This window comes from Pieris rapae, chromosome 19, assembly GCF_905147795.1.
Source record: "Pieris rapae chromosome 19, ilPieRapa1.1, whole genome shotgun sequence".
In the NCBI taxonomy this organism is placed as follows: Eukaryota; Metazoa; Arthropoda; class Insecta; order Lepidoptera; family Pieridae; genus Pieris; species Pieris rapae.
Window position 1 is genome coordinate 7,659,586 of NC_059527.1, and position 22,893 is coordinate 7,682,478.

The following is a 22,893-nucleotide window of genomic DNA, read 5'->3' on the forward strand; positions in this document are numbered from 1 at the left end:
GAAATTACCTAATTTCCTGATCAGGATTCAGGAGAAATTACCTGAAATCAGATGAATGGCTGTTAAACCAAGTTTTTCGTCATCATTTGATCGTCCTTTAACAAGGGCATTAAAACAGTGTCCTCTGCAAAGTGAATATTTTTTTTCATCCTTCATATAGTACATCACTAGAAGCAGTTATAAGGTATTAATTTAGCAAAAGTGTTACCTCTTTGTCAAACATCCCATCCATAGGCATCTGATATTTCCATCTAACATCCCTAATCTTAGATATAAACATCGGAAGAGACTACTCTACAAAGTTATGTCCATCGCCAATGGCCATTAGAAAGCGTTATAATAATGACAATCTGCCCTTAATTTTCTGCACATAATAGCTTAAAGACACTATTAATGTTCTCAAATAAGGCAAGGCGGCAAATTTGGACACAGTCCAACGATGGTTGCCGTAATGGGTTAGCTGCAAGTGTTTGGCAACGGAGTATAGTGTGCACAACCATAACAATCTCCTGGTGTACGATGTAGCTAGATGATATTCTTGTTCGACATAAGGATCTTTTAAAGTCATTTCGGAATTTATAATGAAATTTGTAGCCAGCATTTTCACTCGCATTCGTTTGAGACCGGATGCATAAACCTGGTATATTATTTGAGGAGTTATTTTTTCTTTAGATATTGCAATGAAATTATGTCAAAGTATATTTTTATAAATTTTAATTCTTTTGATAAAAAACGTACTTGGATTAATATTTACTGAGACGACCCTACAATACTAAACAATACTACACTACACTAGTCTTAAGTAATCTTATGTAAAAAATAAATCAACTTTACCGATATAGTTAGCGTTAACATGGTATTGATGTAAAGGTAGGGGGTCGCTTTTCGATTTTCCAAGTGTTTCACTAAAAAACTTTGTTTAAGATTAAAGAAGAATTAATTACGTGGACGAAGTCGTTAAGTTATTTCAGAGATAGTCTTTTTGTAATATCAGATAATCATGTACGCAAAAGTGATCTCTTTACATCAAGACGTCTTTGTGTACGTCGTTAATAATATTTTAGGAGCTGAAGAGTTTGTTTGGTCCAAAATAGATTTTTATCTATTATATATCTATTATATATATATATCTACATAGCTTACAAATTATGTGATATGACTCATAATATAATTGGAAGATTGATTGGCTTTGGTATAGGATGCTACTTGTACACGTAGGTCTAGTCTCGGCCGTCACAGCCGCAGAGCGATTGAAAAATGAGTAGAAATTTGGAGTAGAGACTCCTGGGCCATGGGGTTCAAGTGCACGGGCGCTAAATAAGGATTTAAGTTGGGGCCTGATAGATAGTACCGGTGACCCGAGAGCTGATGCTATCCTTGCTCAACGAATAAGTTTCGCAATACACTGAGGATACGCTGCCAGCTTTTTAATTTTTAAATATTATTACTATGTTGGTTAAGAAAATCGTAAATATTGTATATTTTATTGTTATGTAAGCCTGATAACCTGTAATACAAGTGCTCTAACCTTTAAAAATTTCCCCCAAAAGAAGAATGACAATTATTAACATACATTAATATATAATAGTTGTAACTTATCATGTATGAAGTTTTGTGAGAACATAAAGATTGTTATTATTATTATGTTTAGTAACATGAATATATTTGTTGTTACTTCAATTGTGCTAAATTTTAAGACAATTTAATTAAGACTTAAATAAAATTTGTCTTAATTTAATTGAGGCAAACTTGCACGCCCTTATGTGAGGCAGAATATTCGAACTTTAGATTGTACCACCAAAACATTGTTATACCATAATCTTGTAAATACATTATTATTAAACTCAGTTTTGTATCGCGCTGCCCGGACATACAATGACCACTATTTATGCCTTGACTTGTTTGGGTTATTGCGGAATGTGGTTAAAAAGTGGGAAATATCCATAGCACAAAATCTCCTACATCATGAGCACACCCCACATACACACCATGACGTACATACCCACACTCTTACACCATCACACAACACAACAAATTTAGGCTTAGTTAAATAAATTAAATCACAATTAGTTAAGTAGTATAGTATTAAGTACTTTTGTTTGTTTGTTCCCGCGTATAAATCTTTTTGTAGTAAAATGTATCATGTATTCCATCTTTGGCTATATTCTTAGTGTATTTGTTGGTAATTATATATAATTTATTTTAGCTGTAGGAGTACTAAATAAATAAATAAATAATTAAAGATTAACATCACATTTCCGACGCAGGTGAAATTTTCCGGGAACGCTAGTAAATAATAACCATACATATGAAAGCGGTTTATCTGCTAACAAGTTCTGCTAATTTAGCGGAATCGACTTCAATAAGCGGTATTGATTGAAGTTATACTACAAGTTTGATACATCATATTACACGTATTGCATATTTGCAAGAGTATCCAAATATTAAATTATATAGAGTATATATATTTACATACGACAAAACAGTGTTGGAGTTACAACTTTCGAAATATGTTTTAATGGGAATAATACTATGTTATGTTGACGTTTGAGAGCAGTGCTGGCCTAGGCGCCAGTGTGCGACTCTCATCTCTGAGATCATTGGTTCAATTCCCGGCTGTGCCAATGAAAAAAAAATTCATGAAATTTGCATATGCATGCGCATTTAACATTCGATTGAAGGGTGAAGGATAATATCGTAAGGATCGCCTTGCCATGACCCAAAAGGTGAAGAATGGTATGTGTCAGGTATGTGTCAGGCTGAGGAGGCTTGTCACCTACTTGCCTATTAGATTGACAAATATTCATAAAACAAATACACAAATGTTAAGCCCAGACCTAAAAAGGTTGAACTGGTGTTTTTTATCAATGTTGATGTTTAAAGATTTGTAATTTTTATGAAATTCAGAGAACTTAGTGGCTTCAAATCTCTTCGATTCAACCATGAAAAAAAAGGGGTATTTTTTTTCCAATGCCGATAAAGAAGTTTCAACAACATCAATGTTGTAAACTTATATTTCCACCGTTAAAGAAAAGCGGAAAATATTTTTTATGAAGAGATAAAACTTTGGGGCCTAATACAAAAATATCACTACTTCGTATTTTATTGCCAAAAGATTTGTGGTATATGAAAACTTATAACAAATTTACGAAAACTTTCCTTGATCATTTGGGGACGTTTACAATTCTTAACTTTGTCGAACAAAATATGCGTGTTATTATTGTAATTGTTCGTTAAAAAATTTACATAATTGTATTTATGCGTACAAATAAATGTAACTTGATCAATTCAAGTGTTATTTCCATTTACCTCCTTCTCGATATTTATACAACATATCTATCAAACAAATGAAATGTTCTTCTAAAAAACGCAAAATTTCATGAGAATCGGGAAAGCCGTTTCGGAGGAGTTTAAGAACAAACACCGCGACACGAGCATTTTATATATAAGATTGTATTTAGATTAAAAAATAAAAATCACTTGGAAACTGTTTTAAGATGACGTCCGATACTTAAGTGCTCCTTTGATTAATGAAGGCTCTATAACTTTGCTCTACTTTCAGACGACGTTTTTCATCAAAAACTTAAGAAAAACTTTTTGTTATAAAATTTTTAATACTTGTTTCGATTAACCACGAACCTAATTGATGGTTTTTTTTAATATTTTTCATGTATTTCGTATTGACACACACACATTGGTGTATTAGGACGTTGAAATTCAAAAGTTCTCGCGTTTGAATTCTATGTGAATAGTAAATATAAATTGCAATTGTTTTAGGGAAATAAAACCCTATGAAGATATCATTTTTCGTTCTGGATATTTATTTTAATTTTGATTGATTATAATGTTTATTAAAATATTTTTTTCGTTGTTTGTTTTCAACTCATACATACTAGCATATTAGGCTTAGCTCGAAGCAATATTAAGGTTTAAGATAGACAATATAAGATTAAAATCTAAATTTGTAAACGCCTTTTAATAATTGCATAGCAATTTTACTAAAAGGCGTATTCGGATCTTGTACGTCGAAGAATATTATAATAATTTTTTGATATTGAAGTCGCCGGCTTCTAAATATTTTAGGTTCAATTTAACACTGATGGATACGAAGTATACAAAAATTTGTATAGTTATAAGTTTATATATAATAATGAGTAAATGCTTTTAATAAGAACTTAATCTTTTCAATTAAATTAATAAGTAGTATATGCATTGGCTTAAGTCTTTAATTGAAAACATTTCCATACTATCTAAATATTAGCTTCAAGGGACATTCAAGAAAAATTAATATTATAATAAAAATTAAATTGAATACAAATAATTAAAAGGCCGGCAACGCACTTACGACCCTTCTGTCTACGTGATTGTCCATGGGCGGTGGTGAGTCTTCTGTCCTTTTGCCTCCGACCGACCCATTTCAAAAAAATTGTGCACTATTAGAATTCTAATTAATCTCTGCGTTCCATAATTATTAAGTAATGCAAGTTCAACACAGGGTGCCTTCTATGTCAGGTTTACCATTTCTATATAAACGTATAAATCTCATAGCGATGGAATCCTAAAAGCAAAGCGACCATATCTGAGCAATAACGATAATCCATAACGTTGAGAAACGTACGGACGGTTGAAATTTTACGTCGGATCCCAACGACTCAACTCTTAAACTACTATGTAGGTCAAAGTTGACCCTGGCTGTTTGCCAGGTGCTAACCCGAGACATAAAATTAGACCAGTAAGTGATTTACTCGCTTTATCACTGAACCTAATCCTATAGTTTGTTCTGAACGACTGTCTCTAAATACTTTTGGCTTAAAGTGAACACATTGTTCGTATTGCACTGTTTTCGTGTTTCTGATACTAACCGACGCGTTATACTCAATGCAGAGGTTAGTATTCTCTGAGATGACTATCTAGTCAATATATATTAAGACCATAAAATTTGAAAAAAAAACTCTCCGAGCGGCTTGATCCTTTGGCGTTGCGTAGAGATGTGGGGTCACTCTGCATCTTCTACCGCATTTACCATGGAGAGTGTTCAGAGGAGTTATTCGAGTAATGCAGCTGAGTTTCATCATCGGATATCGAGGCAGAATACGAAATTCCACCCGTATCACCTCGACGTCCACCATTCCACAACTGCGCGTTTTTCTAGGCAGTTTTTGCCGCGCACCACCACTTTGTGGAACCAGCTGCCGACTGAAGTATTTCCGAACCAATTCGACTTAGGATCCTTCAAGAAAAGAGCGTACCAATTCTTAAAAGGCCGGCAACGCACTCGCGAGCGTCCATGAGCGGCGGTATTACTTAACATCAGGTGAGCCTCCTGCCCGTTCCCCTGTTCTATAAAAAAAAAATTTAAAACAGGTTCTATAAAAAAAAAATTGGTTTAAGTATTAAAATTATTATCGTAAAAGTATTTTCTTTAAAAAATATCTTTTATCGATGTGAGTGTAATGATTTGATATAAACAATAAAATATTTCAATATCTCATATATGAATGAAATTTGCTTTAAACTTTGATGAAGTAGATATAAAAATGATTACAATATTACAGAACCTTAGCTGCGAGACGAGGTCAAATGTAAATTATTATTGAAAATAGAATATTCATGACTATTAATTTCAGTTTGTTGGTAGTTTAGAGTTTCTTAGTATTAAATTTATTGCTAAGATATAGTAAATATTTTAGCAATAAGTTGAGTATTTTTAATTATATTTTCGATCTAAAATTAATATTTACTTCCATAACAGTAATTTATGACTAGCATTTAAAAATAAAGTAAACATGCCCTGTTAAAGTTTATGTATATAGTTCACATTGGTGTATCACTTATATACTCTTATTTAACCTAATAGGTAATCAATAGGCTTGAAATGAAAACATAAATACTTGTGACTTCTTTATTTTCATAGTCGCTGTTAAATTATCTGTATTGAAACAGCTTCGGATAGCATAATAATTACTCCATAGAAAATTATATTGTGTTAAGTATGTATAAGGAATTGTTTTTAATTTTATATTGAATGTCACAGAAATATATTTATGTATATACTGAGTTTGTAGTCATTAATTAAATTTTAATGTAACTAAACTGAACTTCAATTATAATATTATTTCCATTGGATACGTTATGTATAAAATTAAATTTTCGTGGTCACATCACACACATCACACGCAGTATTATTGGCTCTTAGATATACTGTGTTTCACTGTTTCACAGTATGATTTCCTTCATTCTACGAGCAAGTACTGATTGAAACGCCTAACCAATATTAGAAGCGGTTTTTCTATGCTTCAAGGAAGTTATATATTTAATGTAAATAAAAGATGATTAAGTAATAAAAGTTTAATACTTTACGCAGATAACTATATACAAATGGCATATCATTTAGTGTATCGTTGCACGCGATGCTAATTCACTTTCATTAACTTGCTGGTCTAGCAGACACTGCATTCCATCGATTTCACTCTTAATCGTACTTTGCAATCTATTAAAACATTACTAGTTAATAAATCGCTTGCCCCGGGCATAATGTCGTAAATCAGTATTACGACTCTTCGAATCTTTGTCAATGTAGACAATATTCTTGCGTGTTGATATAACTGTATTTTTTTTCAGAATTTAACGATTTAATAAATTATTACGTTCTAGACATTTGTAAAAATTATTCAAAAAAAATGCATATCTCTATATGTAATGTCCTTAGACTTCTTTTATTTTTCTTGAAAAAATAATAAATTTTGCTTTTACGACTTTGCTCCCCGGGGCAAGCGATATAGCCTTAGCTTAAGCTAACGAATAATTTATAAGTATAAAAATAAAGAAATCTTTGTGAAGCTAATATGCTGTTTTGCATAGTACACAGTACTAATATGAGACGCTTTTTCGCGCAATTAAAATATACGTTACTTACTCACCCTTACCCGTAAGACTAGATATACAACAACTACAACACTAAAACAACATTTACGGCACAGTTATAGGCAAAAACATTTGTGGATCGCCTAATTTTGGTTCAAAACGAATGTTAACTTTGGTATCACCGTCTCCTACTTCTAAAAAGCTATTCCAATCTAGCATCCAATAGAAGCCGTTTTTCTTTGGTGGTGGTATTTCTGAGTCTCCAGGAGTTTCGGGTGCTGGACCTCCAAATGAAGCTTCAAGGTCTGATATAGATGCGCCAGCATCTGATCCTACAGATGCTGAGTCCGATGCATCGCTTTTACTATCTGATGTCACCGTTGTAGTTTCCTCTATACTTTTACCATCAGTTGTGTCTGTTTCATTAGTTTGCCTCTTTGCAGGATCACTTTGCAATACTGCTTTTTCTTGTTCTATTGGATCAAGCCCTTCATTTAAAGGAATTACTTTGACTGAATCATAGTCGATTGGTTCATAGTTGGGTTGTGGAATGGATTTTGGCTTTCTAACCGGTAAATCAAGAGGCAACACTGTTTCTTTGGAGTTTGATGCAGCTGTATCCAGCTCAAATGGAAATTCTGGTTGCAACGGTTCATAGAGGAAGCTACTCTCTGATTTTTTATTTGCGGTGGCAGCTTTTAAATCAGCAGGGGAAATCAAATCATATGTAAGAAGAATATTTTCTGGTAGGTCTACATTACCGTCTACAATTTTAGCTGGGGGTAGGGGCTTAAAACCATCGAGTGGTAATAAAAAGTGATCTTTCTCTGGATTTCCTTTTAAGCCATGTGCATCTAAAAATGCTTGTAATTCAGCTGGGAAGTCTGATTTTGGTTCAGTTGCTACTTTTGCATTGTTTGTTAATGTTTCTTTAAGACTTCTTGCTGAATTGGATTTTCTTATAGGTTTAGGTGTCAGGTTTTCTTGAACGACTTCAATTCGTGGAGGACGAGTGTACAGCTCTTGTAGAGATGACCCGTCTCGTGGCGTATAAGGAAACACGACAGTTAAAGTTTGGGCGCTAGATTTTGTAGTACTCTCTATTTTTGATCCAGTCATGGATGAAAACTGTACTTTTTTTTCTTTGAATTTTTCCGGTGACTGGGTTACTGGGTTAATTTCATTTTCATTATCAATTCTATAAGGCGTTGTAGTTTTTAGTTCTCTCGATGTTAGGCGTACTTTTGGCGTTGTTGCCTTTGCATCTTCTTCTCGTATGTCATTTAATAATTGTAATATTTCGTCTCTACTCAATTTTGGTAATAGATCATTCGATGTTAGGATACTTTGTACTTGTTTTACTGTCTTCTCAACATCGATTGCTGCATTAATTGTTGATAGGAACGCTGCTACAACACAGCACCACAACAGTTTCATTTTCTGAAAATAAAAACATACAATGACTTATGTGTTTCTCAACAATTTGTTATTATCTTTAAATAATGATTACGTTCATTTACTCAGATTTTCGTCACGCAACTTTGCCTCTCTCACGACGTGTCTTTGACACTAATATTTATAGTTGAATCATCGTGTTTATGTATTTAAATAAATTTGCTACTGTAAAATATGTTTACGTAGAGGTAGTAGAATTGAAGTTGAGATTAATTTATAATAGTTTATATTACGCTTAGTTTTGTTCAGTTTTTTTTTAATTGGTCTGAAGATATTATTTATTGGGCTTAGGTATTAAAACAAATTTACTACTTTAAAATATGTTTATGTAGATAGAGGTTGTAGAATTGAAGTTAAGCCTTATTTTTTTTAATAGTTTATATTTCGCTTAGTATGTAAATATGTATTAAATTTGTTCAGATTTTTTTTTATCTGGGCAGAAGATAAACCTTTAAAACTTGCACAAAGTTGTGCATAATCTTGTCCTAGACGGCGTTACATAATAAGACCCACCTGTTGACCTAACATATTACGTTCGTAAGTTTAACTTAATGCACATATTAAAATTCACCTCATTCTTGCTATATTTTCTATTAAAATTAATTTTAGATACTGAGAACATAGTAGTTGTACACAAACAATATATCACTAGTTTGATTAATAAATACACAGAGCATAATAACTTTCGTACCTACTTAGGATTTAGAAGTAAAAAATGATACATAAGAAACAAAAGAAAACTTTTATTCGCTGTTCAATTGTTATTCAATAAATTCTTTATCACATATTTAATTGTGCCTTCTGTTTCACATAACATGTATTTTAAGTAGAAGTTTGACTATATACAAGTTATGTCACAGTGTATAATCGTATCCTTTCACTTTTATGGTACACTGTATGTGTACTATAGTCACTTACAGTTTCAATTACAATCGCTTTTGTTCACCATTGTTAAAGGTGAATGCCCCATTCACAATAAACAATAATAAAGTGGGTATAAGAAATCCAATATCGCTTAGATTCTCTTATCCTTAGAAGAAGAGGATAATGTCGTTGACTTTATGTTCGTACGTGAATTTACTTGCTTTTATATCTCAAGATGTTTCAGATGTCCGTTACATTTTGGAAGTTGTGTTTTGTCAATAAAATAGGTATGTACAGTCATTAAATATATTTCTACATTACTCTTTGCTTGTACTGCTTTGAAAATTATTAATATTTTAAAAGGAAATTATATTAATAAAGAAACTTCATACATTATCTAAAAATGAGAATACGAAAAAAATTCAAATAACGATTACAAACGACTGACCGATCGTAACTCATTTTTTTAAATTAATATATAATATTAAATTAATATGCAGGTTTAAATCTTATTATTTAAATAATAATTAACTATTTAATTGCTTAATAACAAGCCTTCCTAACTTAAGTCAAGGATAGGACCTTTACCAGTTTTTGCTTACATAAATAATGTTTTTTTTACGATTATATGTGAAATTCATTATTCCATTGAATTAATTAATAACAGGCTCATCACAAAGTTTAAATTAAAATGCATATATTGAAAAGTACTGTATGTATCGTTATAATATATATATAGCTATACGCCACCAGTGAATAATTGTAGTCTAAACCGCAGGGTAAAGAGAAAAAAAAATCCTTTTCAATTTTCCAAGTAATGCAAAAAATGCCTAAATGTTCTAAATTATTCGAAATAAATTCCCGGAAATCTGTAGTTCCTTGCATAACTCAATATAACAGCCTTCGAAAGTACATTACGACATAATTCCGCAAGCGCAAGACCCGTTAATTTGCAAGAGTATTGAGATCCGGAATCTTGAAAATACAATGGCAAAATGTATAATTAAAGAAAATAAAAATCGCATTACAGAATTGCCAATTAGGATAGGTCTTTGTTATTGAAAGCGATTCAATTAGCCAGGTAAGACTCGGAAGACATTTGAATACTTTTGAAAATACAAATGATTGAATTGTTCTCTCATTTATCGTGATGAATGATTAATTTTTAACGAAAAGCTATCTTAACGGATACGAATGCGTATTTAATACATTATACAAAGGTATATAATATAAGTTAGAGTTAGTAGAATATTGTAAAAGAGTCTATAAGTAAAACTAATAATCTAATTATATTTATAGGCAATAGAGGGAATTTAAACAAAAAAGAGCTAATTAACTGCTATGAAAAATTATGCTCACTTCATACAAAAAATCTGATTATGTTTACATTCCCTTATAGTAAAAACTTCACTCAACAAGAAAATAATGTAAGACATATTTTAAATCAGACAATGCATACATTTGCTATGTATAATAAAAACTTTACACTAATTGATACCAATAGGTACATAAGTTGTAATAATTACTTTTTGACAAAGGATAGATATAATCTACCTATGTATTTGAAAAGACAGATAGCTGATTCGCTATCATATTTATTGTTTATAACAGCCAAGAATTTGGCTCGACAACCAGCTTCTATTGAGCAGGTTTTAGTTAGTAAGACCTTGGAAGATATTCCAAGACATAGTATTTATAATTTAAATTAGTTACTAAGACAACAGAGAGTCTCTCTGGCAAAGAATTAGTCAGTAAGATAAGTAAATTTAAGAATAATAATAATAAAACTATCAATCTGGTTCACCAAAATATACAAGGCATGAAAAGTAAATTACTAGAAATTGAGTTGTTTTTGAGCAGTGAAAATATTGACATATTGTGTATTTCAGAACACTGGTTAAAGACATGTGAACTTATGTTCAATTTTTGTAATCATCAGATTGGTAGTTCGTTCTGCAGAGGAAATGCAATACGCGGTGGCTCATTAATATTGCTTCATAAAAAATTAAAATTTAAAGAAAGGAAGGACATAGTGAGCCTCTCTGTGGAACGCCTTATTGAAGTATCCTGTGTGGAGCTGGAGCAATTTATCATTGTTAGTTTGTATAGCCCTCCTTCAGCTCAATATGATAGTTTAGAAAAAATATTAGAGCAAGTTCTGTACAAATTGCAAAAATCCAAGAAAAAGTTGGTCGTTAGTGGAGACTTTAATGTAAATTTGCTTGACAACTGTAATTCAAGTAAACGTATGCTTAATCTGTTTAAATCATATAATTTAATTAATAATTTTATTGTACCTACTAGGGTAACAGCCACCACGGCAACATGTATTGACAATATCTATAGTAATATAGTTCCTCTCAACACCTGTATTATCAACAAACTTACATCTGACCACTCTGGTCAATTGTTTGAATTTCAAAATATACTTAAATGTAAAGATCCAAAAAAGACCATATGCACAACACCTGTAACATATGATCGGTTAGACAGATTTAGAAAAAAAATTATATTTAATACGCCATTTTTGCGTAGTAACCAATGCCCTAATAACTTATATAACACATTCTTTGAATCATTTATTGATGAATTCAAAAATGTGTTCACTCCAAAGACTTTTTTGGTCTCGGAGAAACCTACCTTTTGTGACTGGGCACCTCCGGAACTACACAAAAAAAGGCTAAAATTGTATGAATTGTATGATGAAAAACAGTATAATGACAGTGAAGAATTTAAAACTCATGTTAGGACATTTTCAAAAAAATTTAGGCAAGAGTGCAAAATCGCTAAAGCAAAACACTTAAGTAATAAAATAAACAACAGCTCTGATAAGATAAAGGCTACTTGGAAAATTATAAACGAGGAGACTGGAAGAACCTCCAGAAAGGATTCTGAATATAAGATGAACATAAACGGTAAAGTAATTAGTTCCGACCTCGAAGTAGCCTCTGCATTTGAAGAGTTTTTTACTAATATTCCACTAGATACAACCAGCGTTCTGAATTCTTCGCCTTCAGCCGCCCTTTTATTATTGCAACAGAATGTTCCTGTATGCAATCGTGAGTTTATATTTAGCCGCATTAGCTGCAATGATATTATAAAAACATTTAAACAGCTAAAAATTAAAAAAACTAAAGATCTTTGGGGTGTATCTGTTTTCATTGTACAATCAGTAATCGATGCTATCAGTTCAGAGTTGGCTATAATATTTAATGAATGTATAGATTGTGGAGTCTTTCCAGACCAGATGAAGTTTAGTAAAATCACACCGTTATTCAAAACGGGCAGCACTTCTGACCCCACAAATTTTAGACCCATATCTGTGCTGCCTGCATTGAGTAAAATTTTTGAAAAAATTATTCTAGATCAATTACTGATACATTTTAATAATAATAAACTTATGCATAGCCAGCAGTATGGTTTTACAAGAGGTCGCTCTACAGCCGATGCTGGCCTTAAATTAATTTCCGAGATTTTAAATGCTTGGGAAAATTCTCATGATGCCATTGGAGTTTTTTGCGATTTATCAAAGGCTTTTGACTGTGTCCATCACGAAATCCTTATCAAAAAACTTCAACACTATGGCATTGGCAAAAAAGCGCTAAATCTTATGGAATCATACCTGAGCGATAGAATTCAGAAGGTAAATGTAAATGGAGCTATATCACAGGGATCGTCTGTTACGATGGGCGTACCGCAGGGCTCCATACTTGGTCCCTTCTTATTCCTCGTCTATATAAATGACCTACCATTTCTTGTAAAGGAGCTTCACGAGATAGTACTGTTTGCTGATGACACTTCGCTTTTATTTAAAGTGAAACGACGAAATCCATCACTTGAGAATGTAAATAGTGCCATCTCCAGTGTGGTTCACTGGTTTAGTACAAATAATCTTAAGTTAAACGAGAAGAAGACAAAATGTATTAAATTTGAAACTACAAATGTAAAAAGTAGTCCTTCTCAAATAATAATTAAAGACGAGGAAATAGACTTTGTTGATAGTGCGGTGTTCTTGGGAATTACCTTAGATAGTAAACTCCAGTGGGGCCAACACATAGAAGGTCTTTCGAATAGGCTAAGTTCTGCAGCGTTCGCAGTGAAAAAGATACGCGATCTTACGGATGAGAATACAGCAAAGCTCGTTTATTTCAGCTATTTTCATAGTATCATGTCATATGGTGTTATTTTGTGGGGTAATGCCGCTGACATTAGTTCGATATTTGTAGTGCAAAAACGGGCTATAAGAGCGATCTGTGGGTTGTCCCCACGGGAGTCAGTCCGAAATAAGTTTAAGGAATTAAATATTTTAACTTTGGCAAGTCAATACATTTATGAGAATATTTTGTATGTGCGGAAAAATATAGATATCTTTAAAAAGAATAGTAGCTTCCATAATTATAGTACTCGTAATAAAGACAAAATTAGCGCACCAACCACAAGGCTGCATAAAACGAGTAATTCTTTCCAATGCAATTGCATACGTTTTTTCAACAAAATCCCTAGTGAGATACAAATATTGTCAATAAATAAATTTAAATCGTACACTAAAGTAAAACTGCTTGCTAAGGCCTATTATAATATAAATGAATACTTAAACGATCATAGTGCTTGGATATGAATTGCTTCAGTATAAATAGGTAACGCGACAGAATCTCTCGGCTGCATTTTCAGACTATGGGGCGATCGTCGACATCTACGACTTTTTTTAAATGTAAAGTGGGAACAAACCGTGATTCATGTGGTATCAAATTATTTCAGTATAATTAGTATTATTACTATTTTCTTGTGTAGCCAAGTGCACATTTCAAGGATCGTCATGCTCACTCAAATGTCATTGCTTGTGGCGGCGTCCATGCGTCGGGTTGTCTCTCTCCCTAAAATATGGCGAGGGGGCCAATGGCTGGCCATGCGTCATACTCGTGAACGGGTGCTACTTGTGGTGACTGGTCGTACTTGAATTCGTGTTTGCGGTGATATTAGTTGTTTATACTACGTCTTTGCGTGTTGTTCTCACGAGTACGTAAGTGCGTGCTCCTATTTCACCATGCCTCCTGCTGATAGAGGACAAATCTTTGTTTTTAATCTTTTTTTATTTTTTTATTCTTTATTACTCAATATGTCATATGGAACATGGTGTAGTGGTTGCAGCTCCTTACAAGCATTGTGTAAAAAAAAACTTGGCGATTAAAAAGAGTGGCGGAGAGTTTATTGCCAGTTCTTCTCTTCCGTTCTACGCCCTTGATTTGAGAACTGGCAGTAAATGTAAAATTAAATTCATTTAATATTTCTTTTTTTGACGTTCATAAGTGTACATTGTTACCTACATGAATAAATAAATTTTGAATTTTGAATTTGAATTTTGTTAGTAATTAAATTCCTATCCTAATTATCCCTAATTACTAACAAAACTAACACTAGTATGTATGTAAGTAAACATGATTAATGTAACTTGTTCTGCTGTAAGAATTAAAAGGCTTTTTATTTTATTATTTATTATATAATATAAGAATATAATATAAGACATAAAGGAAGCAGTGAAATGTATTTCTTTACTAAGTTTGTTGAAAAAGTTTGTGAGATAGAAAAAGTCTCTGGAGACGATGGCAGGGGGGGAGGGCAGTAGAGTAAAATTAGTTATTTTTTACTTGTCATTAGTCCAAACTCTGGATAAGCAATGATATAAATACATACACCAACCAATGGGTATAGGGCAACGTGATGCACTATCTGTATCCTCTACAATTGATGTTTTCCCCGAAAACGGAATCTTGAATTGCAGTGAGATGTTCGATTGATTTCTTTTAATAATTATTTTAAATTTTATTCGTATGTAATTTATGAAGACAAAATATATCTTTCGTAAGCGATAATATGTTCTTCACTATAAATATCTTTATTTATTTTATGTCACATAATACTGTTTATTAATTTACATTAATTCGAAATCGCAAGCACGAAACCGCGCTTGTACTGTTTTTTTTAATAAACCTTATAATCACTTGGGGTCCTGTTAAAAAGTTTTCCCTTACGACCCTAATTGATAAGTACTAGTTTATTTTATTTTGTTTACTTAAATAATTACTTGCTTTTGTATTATTACTTAATTTTAATGGATTTATATAAAAATTAACAGCTCCTTTGTTTTTTAGTTTTGTAGCCCCTATTGCCTTGAATGTTGTACATTACAAAGCACTTTTTTTAAGTCATTTACAATTTATTAAACCTACATAACTTCACTATTCTCTTATTTGATTATTTTTTAACGTACACATGATTTCGAATTAAACACACATTAATAACCACTGTATGATATAACCTACCGGTTCACTTGCAATCCACGTCACAACACCTCTGTTTCACGACTGGTTGCCACCAACACTTGTTACTCCACCGACCACTGTCACTAAATTGAGTACATATTGCTCATCGATTTAAGCAATTCGCCATTCTAGGAAACAATTTAAACCTTTAACGCTGCATGCAGGTAACAGGTATTATTTGAGAAGCGTTTGCAGCCGCAAAAAATTGTAAATAAAAAAATCCGGCGATTATAAAACACCTAAAGTCTATTACCAGCTCTTGAATTTGAAAATGATCAATTGACAACGTCAGTTTAAGATAATAACAAAAATATATGCAAGCAGCCGTGTTAAGGTAAATTAAAGGCACTTATACTAAATTACCTTCACTTATTTAGGATCTATTTATCTCTTGAATGAGACAAATTAATTATCTAACTGTGAGTCATTCATAGATCCAATTACTGAGGAATAATAATTAATTAATGCTTTACTTCGTTAGTATATTAATATTATTAACATACTAATTAATTAGGTCACGTAAATACGACATTAATATTGTTTGATGTTATAAATATAGCTTTGTGTGAACTTCTGCAGAATCAGACATTTAGAGGAAGAGGATTATTTTTGTAAAATTAACTGCATCAAATATCTGTCAACTCATCAAATCATGTACTGCAACGCGTTTTGATTGCAATGTTTAATAATTTTTATGCACTCACTTGGAAACATACTTTATTTAAGTCGGCTAAAATAGCGTATCATAGCTGCTTTCACAGCGTTATGTCCTACGGTATTCAATTGTGGGTATTGCTGCAGAGTTTTAATCCTTGTTTGTGCTGCTTCATGCCCGCTACGCCTTGACTTATAGTAAATGTAAATTTCGAATCAATTTAATATATTTTCTGTTAACGTTCATAAGTGAAGTTTGTTACCTATAGGAATGAAGTTATTTTGTGTTCGAGTTTACTCAAATTATATCTATTATACTTTTTCAAACCGGTGTATGGGATTTTGTCTATAAAATTATCGATATCCATGCGAAATGTTATCTATGTCCAGTTATACAAAACATACCTTAGAGTTGTAGTCCATGACATAGTTACTGTAATACTACCTGTGCCATAGAGCAAAGGTGAAACGCAGCTAAAATTGTTAAAAAAAAATATTACATTTAGGCGCTCGTAAATATTTAATTTGCAAATTCTTCGAAATACAATTTTCATATTAAAATTTGTAATGTCTACATTTATTAAATTTCATTTATTTGATGCTTTAGATTATTAATGACTGATCTAAAAATACCAGACAATTCAGTTTGTAAGAAGAAGGCAATTAAATGATGCCGCATATATTATAATCATATTTCTATTCTTATTCTTAAATATTTTTGTTTGGTAGGTGCATGAACCTTTCGCGGCTGGAATTTGCTCGCAAAGTAAATACATCATGAAGGAATTATTTTGTTCTAACCTCTGAGTATATATATATATATATGCGTATATACGCAGTAAACAAATATATATTATAAAAGCTTATTTCATAGAATAGGTGCGATATTCACTTTGCTTGGTAGGCATAGCAAATATGGTGGTGAAATAGAAATAATTATACAGAAATAATTCTTTGAAATGTTATAATTAATGTTCGAATTAACAAAATCTCGGATGATTAATATTATGAAAAAAAATCTAAATTAATAATAATAAAAAAATAAATATTTCAATGAATTTTATTACTATTTTTTGTAAGAGTTTAAGGTTAAGAAAATTGTAAATACTTTATATTATTAAATATTTGTTAAAGGTCCAACTGCTCCTACGATTTTATTTTGGTAGTGGGTATGGGGTACAAGAGTACATGCCCTGAATCCTAATTTCTTCGCTTTGCTCGTACAGCATCACACTCTGAACGGAAAGCTTGTTAGAAGTTTTAAAGGATCATTTATCAAGTCATTACGCATGGTTGTGGTTAAAATTTATATTTATAGATTTATATGTTAAATCTTTATAGTTTATTTGTTTTCTTATTGACCAATCTAGGCTTTTTTAACCGACTTAAACAAAGCCAAAGGTTATCAATTCGACGTGTGTTTTATTATATTTTAATCATTTTTTCCTATTATTCATATGACTTATTTTAATTTGTATTCTCGTAGTGGTTACGTCACTGAATTTATATTGATAAATGGATAAAAGCATACAAACATATTTTAAGAAAAAAGGTACATTTTTACAAGGCTTTTTATTTATTAACTATAAATGAAAATAAAAATATATTATATTCCTCAATCCTTCCCAGTTTCCTAAATTAAATCCCCTGTCTTTCCAATACATGATAGATTTCACTTCACGTCTTACAGATTGCATGGGAGCTTTATTTTTAACAGATAAAGTACTATATTTTAAGATTTTTCAAGGTCACATGCAATGCGTGTGTCTGTCCCACTTGAATAGTGAAAGTTGCCAATGTCAGTAAGCAGGAAGTGACGTAATATTGGGTAACAATAACCTCTGCCTTGCGTAACATTACCGCTACCAATTACTGCTTATAATCTTTATATAAAATAAGGCTTTTGTGCTATCGTAGAAAGGATTTCCGTGTTCCGTTTTACTAATCTACATCGGCTGGTTTAAATCTATTAATTTTAAAATTAAAAATAATTATATTTCACTCGCTTTTATAGCAGATCATATTTCCACAGAACATCATTTTTATATTTATTCATGGAAAACAGGGTTTTTGTCGAATTTAATGAAATATCTACAGTTGCGCCCTGGTGGGTTTTCTTTTGCTGGTAAGTTTATGTTCAAGCGAGAAAGGAAATGCATTACTGATCCGTGCACGGAATTTCCTACATCTCGTGACTAAACAAATTATTAGATATTTATAGAATATTCAAATATTTGGGTGTGAAGTGTCAGCTAGATGACCTGACTTCTTTCTGACTCTCAGTGCATACGGTTTGTTACAAAAAGATTTTAACCGTTCTTCATATTTCATAACTATGAATGAAATATGGCTTCACCATTATGACCCAAAACGATACAGGCCACGACATAAAAAAGACCGCCATCGCCCACTCCGAATGAATTTTAACCGTCTCTAAGATTGTGGGCTATTCTCTGTAGCTACCAATTACTATTATCACAGGGACGTTGTACGTAGGACAAATAACGAGGTTCTGTGAGGGAATACGCAAGCAAACAGGTTGCTTTGTTTCACCAAGATTACGACGCCGCGCACAAGTCCGATAGCATTCAACAAGCTGGCTTTGAATTGATGGAACGTTCTTCATCACCTGATCAAGCTCCTAGAACCTCCTATTTCTCCGGGTAACGGAACAGCAGTAGTCACCGCGGTACTTCTACGGTTAAGTTAACCGCGATTTTTAAACAGGAAGATTTAAAAAAAATAGCTTTAGGAAAAAGATATACAAAGAATGTAAGAATGAAATGTGACTTCTTTTCTCTTTTTATTGAACACCCCTACTAATATATAGATTTTATATTTGATCTTTGTATTCTTTTTATGTGGCTCTCATCGTATCAAACTCAAATCAAACTAACTGTATAAACATCAAACACCTACGCTGTGGAACACGTCTGCTTCACAGCATAATGCTGAGCCAGTAACAACCACAACACACACATTACACACTTAAAATGTACCGTTTTCCTTTTTTTTTCTATAATTTATTGTTATTTTTCATTTTTGATTATTATTATCTTTTTGTGTGTTTCTGTGTGTGCGTGTCCCGTTACTAATAAATGTTATGTTTGCCTGTACCACCGTATTACCATTCGGCTGTCGAAGTGGAATTTTACAAATTCTCTACTGTTTCCCAGTATGCATACATTGCACCTAGGTTTTAACACAACACCACTAGACACAGTTCGAATACAAACATACACTTGTAAGTAAATTTTACTGCTGGGTACTTGAACCCCAAAATATTAATTATCAAGACTATACAACCAAGACTTATAATTTCGGATGTCCTGTAATCATAACATCTAGTTATCAATTCAGAACACGACATTCCCAGAGGACGGTGGCGTATATATACTAGAGATGGGTTGTAGTGCAGATGCTTTATGTATTTTAATTATATACGAAATACATAATTAGTATTATCGCTTCGTTTATTATTTGCATGTGTATAAAGATTGTTAAAGTGGATGTGGACCGATCACACTGCCCGCGTTTTACGCCACAAATGCCTTTTTTTTTTAAATCCTTACTTGGAATGAATCTGTGGACAGGAAAAAGTGAACCCACGGGAAATACATCAGAAGATTTTTTTTTCCAAGAGCACATAGTGCAATCTGTCTTCTGACTGAGCAGATGAGTAGTAGGATGAATTGTGTTTGGAGATATTCAATATATTAACAAAGACAAGTAGAAGAATTTAATAAATTCCTTCACTCATCAATTTATTTTACTTTCAATCAAAATCTTAAAATGAGGACAAACAGAGAATATTTTATAGAAAGGAGATACCTGTTTGAAAATTACATCAGAACTTAAGAAGGCACAGCGCTATATAGAACCAGAAGCATCCATACAACCATCCAACATCATCCAACAACTTCATCACAATCGGTAGCCCACAATAAATAATATTATTTAATAGCCCATTTGTTTTACGCTTTCAAAATGCCCATTTTTTAAAGTCCCGCAATTATTCGTGAAAATCTTATTAAAAATAAAGTCCATTGGTGCACAGCCGGAGATCGAACCTACGACCGCAGGTATGAGAGTCGCACGCTGAAGCCACTAGGCCAACAATACTCAAGTGAAAATCTTAGTTTTCAATTTTAAGTTAAGTAATTATGTTTTGACAACCATATTTTTAAGTCTATTTTTTCATAGATTTCTTAAAAGATAATCATAACCCTTATCTTCCAAACATCATTTATACAAGTTGGTAACTATAACAAATATGTTTAAATTTAGTTGGTTAAAGGAATAGAAAAAGAAAAAACATCTTCGCTCCATTTAATCAAGTATTTTGTTACACAAGTTGGATGTGGAGCTGCAATAATTGTCTTCATATAATGCTATAAATATATAATTAATATTAATAATAAATATTGGGAGAGAGTATTGCAAAATAGTAACACGGTGTTTGTAATCAAACTCCTTCAAAAAAACGATTTTCATGAAATTTAGTGTACCTATCGGTTAGGTCTGCGAATCAGACGATAATAATTATTCATCTTATAAACTGTTAACGGTGGTCCCTGAATGTTTTTTTTTTAATATATGCAACCGTTAATTTTCACCTCTCTACGATCAACCTCTTTTTTTAATATAGCAACAAAATGTTTTCTTAGAAATAATATACTTACTTATTATTAAATAATTAAATTAAATATACATGGCAAAGCAACGTTTGCCGGATCAGCTAGTATATACGGTTCGATGTCGCGTAGTTTTACAGTATTTCTAAAATTGTAATAAGTACACCGCTGCAAAGCTGCATTCATTAAATTTCGTTTCATTTATAATTTGTAACGTAAACTATTTCGAAGTAAAATCCGGTTTTAGTTAAAATACGGAACCTTTCAATTTCGCGAGCGACGGTTACTTGAACATTCACTCAAGTTTTTACAAGTAAATCCCTCTGCGACAGGTCAGGCACTCTCAATTCAGTTTTAATGGATAACATTTTTAAGCACCTATTGAAGTCTTGTCTAGCAAGAGGCAAACTCCTCTGTAGCCCTTCGATCAGAAGTTGGTAATGGAATTAGTTGTATAGGAAAATAACCTTTATATTGTGGTCGTACGTCTCGCCTCAAAGTTGAGTGAAAAGCGAGTTTTTATATCGTACGATATTCAAAACATATTATAATAAATAAATGTATAGAATAAGAGATAATTACTTTGTAAGTCAGAAATATTTTAAAATTCAATAAATAGATACACTAAATTATTTACATAAATAAAAGTACTGAGACATTAGTATACCAAACGTAAGTAATTGTAAAATGCACACAATTGTTTGAATAACAGAGCGCTATGATCGCCAACAAACTTTTGTTGTACATTTTTTGATAAATAAATAAATAATTTATTTATTATTTATTTATTTATGAAAACCAGTGTAATACACGACGGCTGTCATTTGGGGGACAAATATTCGCAAGTTGTTATGGGACTTCAACATTATATCATAGTATATTCAATAAAATACTATTGCAAATACCATTGTGGGCTAAATCAATGAAATTTATTGCAATGAAACAAAACACGATCGACACTGTATAAAATTAAATTATATGATTCTGAGTTCGATTATGTGGGTAATAATAAATACAAGTGTCAAACTGGTTAATAGAAAATCTAAGGTTGTGACAAATTCTGTCTGAGAACTATGTAACCTCAAAGAATGGAATAGAAATCATCTGAGTTTTGATGGTAAAAGCCTGGTTGGTTGATTATCGTGTCTATAATTTTAATGTCATAAATTCTTCGTCGTATCGCAGTGTCTAAACGTAATACCCCCATTGAACTTGATTTGATATTCGCTACAGCGCGACCGCAAGAGATCTTTACAAACAAAGCCTTTATGAAATTGTCTATTTTATTGCAACCACCAAGCTAGCTAATACTTGTAAGTACTTAAACTAGATAGAAAATGATATGAGTATTCTTTAGATTTATACTATTTTTCTTTGATGTTTTTATTGCCGCCTAGCATTAATATTTCGTGAATACTTCATTTGGATTATTATATTAGGAGATATATTTATTTTTCTTATGAGCAGGGTGTCCAAAAATACGCCAAATTTTGAAAATTATGTTTGGTATCGAAATCTTCGAGGTCGGTAGTTCTTATTTTTTAACGATAAGTATTAATATTATATACGTAAATGATATTCTATCACATTTCTTACATACCTCAAGCTTAAAATAATTTATTATACTTTATTAATTAAGTTACCATCAATTGTGTTCCACCAGTTGTGTCTCGCTAGCTTGAGCCAGTGTCGGTATCTTCCACTTTAACTTCAAATAGTGACACGGACAGACATCCCGATGATGAGTTAAAGGTGTTATCAGCGCTACGGATATTAATAGAACTACATAGAAATAATGTTAGCTTTTAATGTTTATGCTATTAAATACTTGATTGAATTAATTCATTTCAACATTTTCCATCTTCATTTACGCAAGCGTACATGTAGCACAGTTGCTGTTTTTACTCGTTCTGTTGTTTTTGAGTTTACATCGAACATATTTTTCTCGTCAGGTTCATTTGCTTAACCATGGTCCGACGACGCTGCACTGGCAGTGGCACCTTCCCTCGTCTAATCTCGTTCGTTCAATTAGATACTTGAGAACCGAAAAAAAAGAGTGGCGGAGAGTTTATTACCAGTTCTTCTCTTCCGTTCTACGCCCA

At 32.1% G+C, this 22,893-nt stretch overlaps 1 protein-coding gene across 1 annotated transcript; it reads right to left on the reverse strand.

Annotated features, from left to right (window-relative positions):
- Window positions 1-6,333: 6,333 nt before the first annotated feature.
- Window positions 6,334-15,631, reverse strand: LOC110996928. Its single transcript, XM_022264832.2, has 2 exons — window positions 15,504-15,631; window positions 6,334-8,304 (listed from the first exon to the last, which is right to left on the reverse strand). Exon 2 carries the CDS (start codon window positions 8,299-8,301, stop codon window positions 6,970-6,972), a length of 1,332 nt encoding a protein of 443 aa, XP_022120524.2. The 5' UTR covers window positions 8,302-8,304; window positions 15,504-15,631; the 3' UTR covers window positions 6,334-6,969.
- Window positions 15,632-22,893: the final 7,262 nt, after the last annotated feature.

Excerpts from the sequence above, each read along its gene's own strand:
- LOC110996928 (XM_022264832.2), bottom strand. The coding sequence starts at position 8,301 with ATGAAACTGTTGTGGTGCTGTGTTGTAGCAGCGTTCCTATCAACAATT.